Raw genomic sequence first — 13,638 nt, forward strand, 5'->3', positions numbered from 1 at the left:
GTTTCAAGCTTTAACAATGGCTCTTAACTTTTAGAATCTCCATATTTCGCTTGGCAATGAAATTTGGTATACAAAATTTGGTAGCTTTAGTTAGAACAATCAGCAGGTTTGCCTGGTTTTAATAATCATATACAATTTTTTTAAACAATAAATATAAAAGCGTTGACATATCCACATAATGCACAAAACATGAGTTCATGTAAATCAAGGATACTCGCAACACATGGAACATATTTAATAGCCGGTTAAAACATATTTCGTTAATGCACTCATGAGTCGCTTGAAATTGGAGTTATATAATTGTGCTTAGTGAACTATTTCTGACATCAGCTTCAATTAGTCAACATTTTCCTTATTCTTTTGTCATCCTAGAAAAATTCTACCAAAAAATCTATCCTGCATTTAAGACTTACGACTGAGTAAGTGCACCCCTTTTTTGGTTCGTTTGTACCGGGGCAGGAGCACGTCTCTCTGGTTATTAGAGCAAACTAAATTAACATATACAAAATAGCAAGTGCAAAAGTTATTGGTACCAATCAAGGAATAGAAGAGTTAGAGGAAGAACCACCAAGAATAGAAGAAGAAAAGCTCGACTGCTACTGTTGCGTTCTATGGCTTTTGTCAATTCCTTGTTTCCCTCTTTGACATTTGCTGTGGCTTCAACTGCCTGACAAACGAATGAAACTCATGAGCATTTCAAAAATAGAAATCCAAGGAGACACAATAGAAAGATAGTTTGCGTATGCATGTGGCGTGAAAATAAAGGAAAAACACGCTACAAATTGCACGCATCACTTCAACACATTACTCAAATGCAAGTTAAAAGCCCATTACAACTCCATTTGATAGCCATAATTCATAATATAAAAAAAAGGAAAATACATATTTAATTACCCTCTGTGTGTTAACCTTGTACATGATTCTTTAGTGTATAAAGAATTCATAGACATTTTTGTTCATGTATAATGTCCAAGAAAGGGAAATATGAGAAATCATGTAGTTTCATACATGGATCACTAGGCCATCTAATCAGCCACGCCCGCTATATCTATGTAGTGAACTACATTGGTTGTACAACCTATATCTCTCCATACATTGTAAAAGTCTTTCCATTGTTTCAGCAGGTTCTATTTTCTAAAAGACTGCAATTATCTACAAAGGCAACAAAAGCACCTTCCTGAAATGCTTTGTATTGTCAAACAATGTACTCAAAAATGAACTCAAACATAAAAAATGAACTCAAACATGAGATAATCTTCTTAGATCCCCAAAATGAACTCAAACATGAGATAATCTTCTTAGATCCCCAAAATGAACTCAAACATTAGATAATCTTCATAGGCTCTTGATATGACTACATAAAAAATGAACTCAAACATGAGATAATCTTCTTAGATACCCAAATTTAATGAGGAGAGGAGGTCTCCTTTATAGTCTTCAAAGGGGGTCAAATGGGTGCCTCGTAGGGGGGCAGAACCGACTTGAACAATACGAAGCCAACTTAAGTAATTTGGAGGCATAAATTCAAATTCAATTTTTTTTTTTTTTCATGATGAAAATAGCGACCATGGCTACCATATTTCCAACATTATTATGGGCAAGAGGGAGACCATCTTTGTTGGAGGATCATTGTTAGATACTAGGATTTACTCTTGTAAAGAGGATATTGGAGATGATCTCACTATAGCATATCTTCATCATCTTGTGTTAGAGATGTAAGGAGAACAGTACACTTGTCTCTCTCTCTCTCTCTTTCTCTCTCTCTCTCACATATTTTTACTTTTTCTCTTGTCTTGGAGGTGTTACCACTCAAACCAATAGGGGGCCTAAAAGGGGTTCCTAAAAGGGCAACTGCTAGGTCAAGGGCAACAGTGGAGGTTTAGCCCACTGTCACCACAGCGAAGTCCTGGTAGTGTAGGAATCACTTTGTAAAGTAGATGTCAATGGATAGGTGAGACGTGACCTTGAAAACCCTTTCCCAAGGATGGAGTGAGGAATGGAACTTGCTTGCTCTTTCAGCAAGGGACTTGGTCCACCAGTGGTAAGGGGTGAGGATTGGAGGGTTGAGGGAGAAAGGATAGGTTTATAAAGGAGTTTCTCAATCCCTATAGTCCTTGGAAACTTGGACTCCCAAATGGTCTTTAACAAAGTCCTTATTGAGAAGTGGGACCACACAAGGCCAAGTGGACCCAACCCAGGTTCGGGGATGGAATGTAGCAACCAATGATGTTCCTATTCTGGACAAGGTGAGGGGAAGGACCAAACAAGAATATTTACTTCAAAAGGTTGAATTTATCCTAGTGAGGTCTAGCCTTGGGGATGCCTCGGAAAAATTTGGTCCTAGATCTAGGGCTTGGGATTCTCGGAGATTCCACTGTTAGAATTGCCTCAAATTTGGAGGAGAGGGAGGGGACCCACTAGTGCAATGGCCTGTAGGAGATCGAAGTTTTTCCTTGGGTCAATTCCCGGGAAACTAATGCCCTAAGTGACCTAATGGGGCTAGACTTGGGGAAAAAGGGGAAAATGGTAAAAAAGAGGGTTAAAATGATCACCCTGTTAAGGGACCAGTGCCTAATTCACTTGGGGATATGGAGTCAAGGATGGTGATGAATAAGAACTTGGTTTCTTGATCAAGGAGACCCAGAAAGTCAACTTCATTCAATGTGAGAGAGAAAAGAAAAGTGACCTTCAAGCGTTTATGCTTTAAAGAAAACGATGCAAGCTTATCGAGACAAACAATCTCTAGGACATTTAATTCATATAACATTGGCCCATACATTAAATTAGCTAAAACATGCTTAATTCCACATTTCAATTATGCAGCAACTAGACCTAATTTTAGCAGTGTGCAGCAACAACATCAAAATTCACTTACAACATTATAGAGTATATCCAACTAGCATTTCATTCACAAGACCAAACTCCAAAATAAGATAAATAGCCCAAATCCATACGTCAAAATCCATCCATCTCCAAAAATATCCCCCAAGGAAAAAGTGCGAAAATTCTCTATGACTAGAGAGATCCCAAATCAAGTGATGATCCAAATGAATGTATCTAACATCAATATATAGCCTCCTAAGGAATTCAAATTAGCCTATGGGCCTACATTATCCCCTCAGGATAAAATAATGTACAAATAATAACCCCTATTGGTGACCCACCAAACTAGCTCATAAGTGTAAAACTAAGCTCACAAAAGGCCAAATAACAATATGTGCATGTCGTAGGGCCCTCCAAAGGCTCGATAATATCTTGAAGTGCCATATTGAGGAACAAATTCATCAAAATATGATGGACATGGGGGTGGTCCCTTGTTCTCCAAGTAGTAGACTTGTGGTGCTCCCAGTGGATCTAAGGGTACATCAATGACCCCATGGGTCTCCATATGAATCAGAGATGCCTATAGATTCTATGCAATGGTCCATGTGGTGGCATGAATGTTGCCATGACATCGTACAAATGCTGGGACACCTGCCAAGAGTGTGGGACTCCTGTGGGGGCTTGTTGGGCATAGTGTACCAAGCATATCACCATCATCCCAAAAGTGGATCGCTAGTAGTCTCTGAACATCCATGAAGATCCATGGAGTGTTGTCTGCTGCTGTGGAGGCCCACGACTCTCTATGCACACCCTACATGTGCCAATGTAGACCTCTGGGGGTTAGGATCCCATACAGGGAGACCAAACCTAAATGGAAACCACCTGTAATCTTGCATAAGATCCAATGCATCCCCTAGGCTTCCAATACAACCAGTCATTAAAATAATCGGGTAAGAGAGCTTACAAATCATGGATAAAAAAGTGAGTACTTCATAATGGCATCCCCTTCCATAGTGGGTCTTGGCATGTGTTAGTGCCTCCACGCTCCAAAGGGGATTAGCCAAGTACCTTATTAGGTGGTTTCAGCCCTTAGAGGGGATAGTATGTCCAAAGTACATCCCTCTAATGCGGGTGGCAAGTTACAAATAAGTAAGATGAAATAGGGAATGAGAAGGGCAGTCCTGGCCACATAGTGGGGCATAGGGGTAGCTAGAGAAGGGGAATCCCACGCCTGGGTATGTAATGTATAGGAGGGAGCAGTCGTGATACATGAGGTGCCCCAACCTTGATTTTTTCACCCTTCTTTATATGCCTTCTTCCTTTTATGGATTTTCTTTAATTAACTGCTCAGGGCCCAAAGGACAAGAGCATGATATGTAAGATATAACAATGATTACCCCTTTTAGGTAGGGTGGTTCATTGCCTTCTAGGGATTGGGACAATCATGGGTTCCTGAATGATAAAGGAGGCTCATCTAGGGCCTATTGAACCAAGGTGATGGCCATGGATTGGGGTAGAGCTCATGTATTGGCTTTTGCCCACATGCTAACTATTTTGTCTCGACCATCTTTTGCATTTTGTGGTACAATTTCCTGTTAAACATGGCCAATTATGCCTTTTCTTTTTCTTTTAATTGTTTCAACCTCCGAGGCATCATTCTAGGTCTGACCCAAGGTGAGGGCAATGGGAATGTGGACCCAGGTGGGAGAAATGATGAATGGGGGTATAGTGAGTGGAGAGGGAGTAATATGTGCGGGTAAAAGAGCAAGACCACGTACCCAAAGTTGTACCACCCTAGAACCAAATGGTCAATAAAAGAGATCCCACATGACTTAGATTCAAGGGTAACAACCAAAAGATATCAAGGAGACAAGAGTACAAACTAAGCCCACTCTTTCCGCCAAATCCCCTTATCAATCCATATACCCAGAAGTATCCATGATAAGTAAACCCAATACTCAAATATCAAATGACAAGACATACCTTTAGATTCCAGAGGCCCACCTTCAAGCATACAATCAATATAGATGAGTGAGGGACCACATGGCTGGCTCAGGTGGCAGAGAAATAGTACAACGAGCTAGTAGTAGGCATCAAAGGGCTGCTGACTATAGGCTGAGGCTCATCATGGAGAAAAAAATTCTACTTGGGTTATCACCCAAAAAGTGGTGGGTATCAGGAGGCACTAGGGTTTCATGGATCTTTTGGAAGATATTGAATACTAGGGCTAGGGTTTCATCCCTTGAAAACATTGGAGCTAGGGTCTTGTGATTAAACCCTAGATTGTACTTGTTGAGAAGTGGAGGAGAAGAGATGTCTTGCCTAGGAGGACTTGTTGGTGTGATGCTATTGGAGCTCCTTGTTGTTGGCTACAATTTACTTGGTTTTCCCTAGCTAGAGAATAGTACCAGCCTTGGCATGAGGCTATTGTATTTAAATGAAATTCATATATATATAGAGAGAGAGAGAGAGAGGTGAGAAACTTTTTGGAAAGAGGTGAGTCTCTGAATTTACATCAGAGTCTTGAGTGTTATCCAATGTTGAAATTCTGAAGTTCTATGCTGCAACAATTACTTATTCCAAAACTTCTTTCTTTTGCAATATTAGTTAAGCAATTGTAGATAGTGTTAGTTTTTGTAGCATCGGATATGTTCTAGCCACGAAATTTTGTGGAGAGGCAAAAATACATGAGATCTCCAAAACCCAAAAATTGTTTCTGAAAATTCCACCTAGAAATGACTTAAAGAGATTATTAGTCAATTTTTAAATATTTCCTAAGTCTAAAGTTAAGAAATATGATTAATTAATCAAAATTAATTAAGTCATGGTGAGAATGTTCTAGAAAAGTGCATGGATCGATTTCTTGTTAATCATAGCCATCGATTAAGATTTAATCGTGGCCATTGAAGTCTCAACAAAGGACTATAAGAAGAAGTCGATGGGGCTTCGGGAATATACACCAAATCAGTTGAGCATTCAACTTTGTTGGGAAATCGATTTCCAGAGTAGCAATTGTGTGTTGCCAGAAGTGATTTAGTGAGATCAAAGCAGTGAGAGAGGGGTAGAGATAGTGACGCCGAAGGAAGATCTTCTAGTTTCGGTGAGTACATTGCAGGGAGGCAGTGATTGCCACAGAGAGGCAACGTAGAGCCCTTTTGGGGAGATTTCCGTTTTGCTAGGGAGGAGAGATTTTGAGCCAGAAGCTTGGGCAGAGGGTCTGCGAGAAAAGGGTATCAATTTCCCAAACAACAGCTGACGAGACAGTGAGAGGAGAAGTAGTCATGAGCTTGAGGGACGTATTAACTGCGTAGGTTCACATAGTGACTACACAGAAGGAGCAAGGAGCAGCTGAATTCAAGCCGAGGTCAATGTTGGATCGCCTATGGAGTGAGAAATTTTTCTCTCTAGTTATTATTGCCAATTATTTCTCTATTTGGATTGTTGGTTTGAGCATCCATAGTTTGTTCTTAGATTTCCACTACTGCATAATATTAAAACCCTCAGTTGCTGCACCGATTTCCCTGAGTTGGTTTTTTCAAGGACTTGGTCCAAAAATAACGGTGTATTTTGTGTGTGTGCACCTATTTCTTCCAGTGTTTTTATTTCTTCTGCAGTATTTGTTTTGTGAAGGTTGCAGTGTATTTGTTTCGATATTTGTCGTAGCACACAACAAATAATTTGTTTAATTAAATTAACAAATAGAAGAAATAACATCAGTAGCTACAATAGGATTCAGGGTTAGCCGAATTTTCACATGGTATCAAAGCGCAGATTGTAAGCCAGAGAGCTCAGTAACAGAAGGGAAGAGGAATTTTGTAGCTCTGCGTAAGCAATAGTTCGAAACCCTTAGAGGCAGTGCAATTTCTTGGCCAAGAGGGTCAATTTCTTGAAGAAAATCGATTTCTCTGAGAGAGCGATAGAGAAATTGGATTTCTCCAGTTCGAGGATTACGAGAGGCAGAGTGAGCAACTAGTATTTTCCTTGCAGAGCAGATCTCTAGCTGGACATTGTATTTTGCAACAGTTACTAGTGCAAAATAGCGTGAGGAAGAAAGAGCACACACTGAGGGAAATTTTCCTCGAGAGACTTATAGCTTCAAAAGTTCAATTTTCTCTTGCAGATCAGTCGTTGTTGTGAGCAGATTTACTCACTCTAGTAGGGAGTGCATAGAGCCTAGCAACAGTTGAGTAGAAGAGGAGGAGGATTTCGACATTTGCTGAGATGGCCATAGATGGGCAGGATCCATGGAAGAGTAGCATATTAGATCCAGTTGCTGCAAATTTCTAACATGGATCAATATCCTTGCTGTGGGAGCCCAACAGAATTAGTAGCAGGAGGATCACAGTGTCAGCAGGTACAGTCAATCATTTTGATGATAGTTGCATCACTAGTTGCAGTCAGTACCTGAGAGACGGTCGCAAAACTAGTTGCAGTGACACAAGTAGTGTGAATTGCCCAGTTGCAGTATGTAGGTGTAGTTCCCGCCAGGAGATTCCCAGCGCAGAGCTATGCAGTCCAGCTTCCAACGCAGGACAGTGTGAGTTTCCAGGAGGGAGCCGAGAGATTTCCCATAGGGAGATTGAGACTCAGAGGTAGTCTAGTTTCAAAGGGAGCATCCCTATGGAATATAGTACTTCAGGATCTGGGGAGATTAGACTCATTATTGGAGTAGTTGCAGCAGCACTGCAGAAGCATCAACAGAGCAGTAACAACAACAGTATGAGTAGATTAGATTTCGTGATGTTGACAACCATACTCCCAGGAGTCAAATGGGGTGACTTGGTACTGTAGCCTCAAAGTGCTACAAATGGGCAAGATTCTTGAGGAGTTCCACCTCTTCAATCAGTACATTGCTACGGGGACCCACAATATTTCAATAGCGGGATGGATCAATGATAGTAGATGCAATCAAATGCCAGAGTGAAAGATGCAGAGTCTAGTTGCAGTCAGATACTAGGGAGTGTAGTGCAAAGATGGCACAATGCAGAGTCAACAAATGCATAGATACCTCAATGACAACGCATATACTAGCAACAGTCAAAGACTCAAGTGATACGTGCGTCATATTGATCATAGTTGATTCAGTATTTAGGATGTCTTTCAGTTGCAAATGTTGCAGTTGCAGCAGCAGCAGATGGAGTGGGAGTTGCAGTGTTGACAGCTGTTCACCAAAGTCAGCAGCAGCACAGAGGCAACACATATTAGAGTTGCGCAGTGGTTGGTGGGCAGCAATATCCAAACATCAGCAGTGTAACAGGAGATGATGCAGAGACAGGGTGTTGCTACAAGGGGAAACAACACTAGAACACATTCCTCACTAAGAGAAAGTGTTAGTTTTAGTAGCATCGGATGTGTTCTAGCCACAAAATTTTGTGAAGAGGCTAGAATACATGAGATCTCCAAAACCCAGAAATCGTTTCTAGAAATTCCGCCTAGAAATGACTTAATTATATTATTAATCAATTTTTAAATATTTCCTAAGTTAGGAAATATGATTAATTAATTAAAATTAATTAAGTCATGGTGAGAATGTTCTAGAAAAGTGCATGGATCAATTTCTAGTAAATCCTAGCCATCAATTAAGATTTAATCATGGTCGTTCAAGTCTCAACGAAGGATTATAAGAAGTCGATGGGGCTTGGAGTATATACACCAAATCAGTTGAGCATTCGATTTTGCTAGAAATCGATTTCCAGAGTAGCAACTGTGTGTTCCCGAAAGTCATTCAGTGAGATCGACGCAGTGAGAGAGGGGCAGAGATAGTGAGGCCGAAGGAGTATTTTCCAGTTCCGACAAGTACATTGCAAAGAGGCAGTGAGATTTCCGCTTTGCTGAGGAGCAGGAGAGATTCTGAGCTAGACGCTGGGCAGAGGGAGTTTCCCAGACAACAGCGGACGATACAGTGAGAGAAGCAGTTCCAAGCTCGAGGGACGCAGTAACTACGTAGCCTAACAGTGACTACACAAAGTGAGCAAGGAGCAACTCAATTCCAGTTGAGGTCAATGTTGGATCGCCTGTGGAGTGAGAAATTTTTCTCACTAGTTATTCTTGTCAATGATTTCTCTATTTGGATTGTTGGTTTGAGCATCCACAGTTTGTACTCAGATTCTCACTACTAAATAATATTAAAACCCTCAGCTATTGCACTGGTTTTCCCAATTTGGGTTTTTCCAGGGACATTGGTCCAAAAATAACGGTGTATTTTGTGTGTGTGCATCTATTTCTTCCAGTGTTTTTATTTCTTCTGTAGTATTTGTTTTGTGAAGGTTGCAGTGTATTTGTTTCGATTTTTCCATAGCACACAACAAGTAAATTGTTTAATCGAATTAACAATCAGAAGAAATAACATCAGTTGTTGCAATAAGATTCGAGGTTAGCCGAATCTTCACAAATATTACATATAGCATATAAACCACATGCAAAATAGAAGACAACCAAGAACACAAGGAGACAAGGGTAAAACCCAACCAGATTCTTCTTTTATTAGAAATCAATTGTTCAGCAAAGATACAGAATATAATGAGAGAAAGAAGAAGTTTACCCAAATATGAAGAAGATATCTGATAGCAGTAGCTAATGCAAACACTGAATCATTTTGGCTCACCCAGATCTGCTCTTACTCTTCAAGACTCTCTCTCTCTCTCACACACAAGTCTTCTCTAGTCTCTCTAACTCTCTCTTTCTCAAGTTCGTACTTCTCCTTTTAGAATAAACAAGTGAGTAATAGAGAGGATGAGAGGCACAAATATATAGGAAGAGCAAGGAGGTCAAATTCATGAAGGAGTAACTCCCATGCCTTGAGGAGGAGTGACATATGACAGTGTAACTAATGTCATAAGGAGATACGCTTGCATTAGTAACTCATGCCATCAAGAGGGAGTATACATGCCTTCGTAACTTATGCCATCAAGAAGGAGTATGCATGCCTTAGTAATTCAAGCCATTAAGGAGAAACATAACATATGCATTAAAGAGGTGTAAGAGGAATATTTTATGACGAGCCAATAAAGTGTGTGAGAGAGTAAGAGGTGCATAAGAGCATTACAGAGAGAAAGGAAGAGAGAGTAACATATCATTGAATCAGAGAGAGTTCGATTTGCCATCAAGGAGAGAGAGAGATGTGAAGTGGCATGAATGAGTGCCAAGTAGGAGAGGGTGACATGGAATTTCATTTTAATATATATATATATATATATATATATATATATATATATTGATGATTAAATTAAAAATTAAACAATTGACATTGATAAAGGATAAGTTAGGTGATTTTTCGTCATATATATGATTACCAATTAAAACAAGGTGACTTCCTAATTTTGAAAAGTCATGGTTGCAATGATAAACATGACTATATTTTTAGAAAGTCACTCTAGAATAGTCAAAAATGAAATTTTAGTCAAGGAAGTTCATCCCTTAGCTGCCAATTTTCAACACTCCCTCTCAATTAGGGAGGAATTTCTACCTGACACGTGGATCTCTGCTTTGGAACAATGACGTTACAATCTAATGAAGAAGAATCATCATAGGGAAGATTCATCCATCACCCTATATTCACTGGGGTGGATAACCCACTTGACAAGTCTCATCTCTGCTTGGGGAGATAACCTACTTGTCAAGGATCTCGCTCAACCAAGTCATATCTCTGCATGAGGGTATCCACCTGTCAACACATGACGAGGATCTCGCACATCCAAGGCTCATCACTGCTTGGGGGGGTCCACTTGTGAACACATGACAAGGATCTCGCATATCCAAGGCTCATCACTGCTTGGGGGGATCCACTTGTCAACACATGACAAGGATCTCACACAACCAAGGCTCATAATTCGTGACCACTGTGAAAATTTGTTGACCCAAATCCCTAATGCAGCAAACTCCTCCTACTTGTTAATTCATGCAAGTTATTTATTGTGTTACACTGTAAATATCTAAGTAAATACAACTGCAACCTTCACTAATTAAATTATATGCGGAAATAAGAACTGAGAAAGAAGAAATAACCACACACACAGTTGACACCATTGATTTTGGACAAATGTCCTCGAAAAAACCTAATGTGGGAAAACCGGTGCAGCAGCTGAGGGTTTGTATTATTATGCAGTAATTCTTAATACAATTCTTCGGATGCCCAAACTAGCAATCCTATATAGAGATCTAACTGAACAAGAGATAGTGAGATGATCTCACCCTGTCACTGGAAAATCCGACACTGATCTGCATTGGAGATGAGCCTTTCCGTTGTCTCTGTGCAGCACTGGATCACACCTATGCAGTTACTGTGTCACTGTTGTTGGGACTGTGTTGCACCTCCTCTTCATCTCCTACCAGCTGGAAACTTCGGCCCTCTGGCCTCCCGGTCTCACACCCCTGCTCCAACACTAGATCCCAACTGCTCCCCAACAGAAATACAAACTCCCTCTGAAGCTCTGTGCTGCCTCTCCAGACTACTCTTTGCCCTCTCTGTCTTGCACTCATCGGAGCAGGAAAACTTCCTCCAGAAAACTATCCCTTCCCCTCACTGCAAGAATCTCCTCAATGATCTCTCTGGCTGCTCTGCGCAGCTCTCTTGAGAAATCGATCTCTTGATCCCACTCAATGTATCTTCCAAATGCCCATCGAAGTCCTTATAATCTTCTCGTTGAGTAATGAACAACCTAGATTAAATTCTAATCAATGGCTCAGATCATATTGACTCGAACTTTGTGTTTTTCTAGAAGATTCACACCGAGTTTTATTAACACCCTTTAATTATTTTAATTGTTTAGACTTAGACATCCATTAAAAATAATTAATTATTTTAATAACACTGTCTTTCGGTGGAATTTCCCAAAATGATTTCTGTGTATTCTGGAATACATGTGTCCTAGCCTCCTTACAAATTTTGAGGCTTAGAGCACATCCGATGCTACCAAAAATCAACAACCACCCTCTTTAGAAAAGGTCACATCCGTCAATCCAAGTTGCTCTCTAAAAACCAAGAACTTCCCTTTCGACAAAGGCTTGGTAAGAATGTCGGTGATCTGGTCATCAGCTGCTATATGATGGAGTCTTAATGCTCCTCTGCACCATATCCCAAATATAGTGATATTTGATCTCAATATGCTTGGACTTGTCATGGAATACGAGATTTTCTGCATGTCGAATCCCACTCTTATTGTCACAGTAAATCATTGTTATGTCTAGAACATGCTCGAACAACTCTCCAAAGCAATGTTGCAGGAAGCGTCCCCCCCCCCCCCGGTTCCAAGGCCTGAAGCGCGTCCCATGCGGATGCGTCTAGGAAGCGTCCTCGGAAGCGCGCTTTCACCTGTTTTGGATGCTTCCTGGGAATTTCGGAAGCTTTCCTACAAAGCACGCTTCTGAATCTCCAAAGCGCGCTTCATATGGCGCTTTGACAGTACGAAGCATGGCGCTTCGGAGGGCGAAGCATACGCTTCCATACGATTCAGGAAAAGCGTTTAGAAAATCGTTTTTTTTTTCAAAAAAAAATTAATTTTAGGTGAGTTTGCTTGTTGGGTGTGGGTCCACCTTGGGTTCGGGTGAGGAATGAAGGCAAAAAAAATATTAAAAAAAAAATATAAATATAGCAGATGCTCACTCATGGTAATGTTAAATTCTTAAAGTAAAAGTGACATTCTCCTTTATTTTTCATTTTCATCCTTTTACTTAAATTTTTAACATTACCATGAAACGACTCAGGATGTTTGAGAGTGGTTCCAGCCTCATTGGACTTCATATGGAGAAAATAGAATTTCATATCCTATTCAAAATTCAGCAGACTTAACAGTTTTTAAGAATTTAGGATGAATGGGATTGTGGCATTTCATTAGATTATAACAAGTATGAACGTATGTGATTAGCATTTAATCAAGAGCACCAAGCCCTATATGTACCCTAGTGTTGGTGGTGTTAATTGTTGAACTCCTTTGTCACGTGGCACGCCCTTAGCAAAAAAATACCTTTCAATCAAGTCAAAATCATCGATCAAGCATGTTAAGCTTTTTCTATCATATTTTAAGTCTTGAATTAGGTAGTTTGATCAAAATTGGGCAATGTTGACTAATGTCCCTAGACAATCAAGGTAGAGGCAAAGGCTAGACAAAAGGATAAGAATCTAGATTCTAGATGGTTGATGCATCTAAATGGTTGATGCTTGAATAATTAATCATTAATGTACAATGGATGTTATATCTATCTTGATTTATGCAAAAATATGCATGGTTTCGTGCCTTCTACAACTAATTTGGTATTTGTGATGTTTGTTTTGAGTATAAATGCAAAAATATATATATATATAGCAGACGCTTCGCTTCCTAGATTATTGGAAAATGACGCTTCTGCATCCCCGCTTCCAAAAAACGTCCCTGCTTCATGCAACATTGCTCCAAAGAGATTTCTCAGTTATACTGCCTCACAACTAGCCATGTTAGCAGCAATGTACTCAGCTTTAGCCGTGCTAAGGGCTACAAAATTTTGCTTCCTGCTCATCCAAGGTATCATGGCAGATCCTAAGTTGAAGCAACACCCAGATGTGATTTTTCTATTATTAGAGTTACAAGCCCAATCAACATCTGAGTGTCCATGTAGTCTTATATCACCAATGGTATATTTCAATCCAAGATTGATGGTTCCATGCAGGTATCTTAGCACATGCTTTGCATCAATCCAGTGTGCATGAGATGGTTTAATCATATATTGGCTCAGAGTATTGACCGCAAAACATGTCTAGTCTAGTGTTCACTAAGAACAACAGTGCCCCAATCAGTTGACGACAATGTTCCACCAAGACTCCGGTGCGGGGAGACGCGGGTG

At 40.2% G+C, this 13,638-nt stretch overlaps 1 protein-coding gene across 1 annotated transcript in view; it reads right to left on the reverse strand.

Annotated features, from left to right (window-relative positions):
• Positions 1-211: 211 nt before the first annotated feature.
• LOC149252011 (syntaxin-81-like) overlaps positions 212-13,638 on the reverse strand; it is a 128,774-nt gene continuing 115,347 nt past the window's right edge. The window contains exon 9 of the mRNA XM_089459643.1: positions 212-667. Coding sequence (XP_089315769.1) covers positions 524-667 — 144 coding nt within the window. The 3' untranslated portion in view covers positions 212-523. The remainder of the gene's footprint in view (positions 668-13,638) is intronic.

The sequence above is a fragment of the Pinus tabuliformis genome, chromosome 7, assembly GCF_031772625.1.
Source record: "Pinus tabuliformis cultivar Carrire ecotype Pingquan chromosome 7, CPIR1, whole genome shotgun sequence".
Classification (NCBI taxonomy): domain Eukaryota; kingdom Viridiplantae; phylum Streptophyta; class Pinopsida; order Pinales; family Pinaceae; genus Pinus; species Pinus tabuliformis.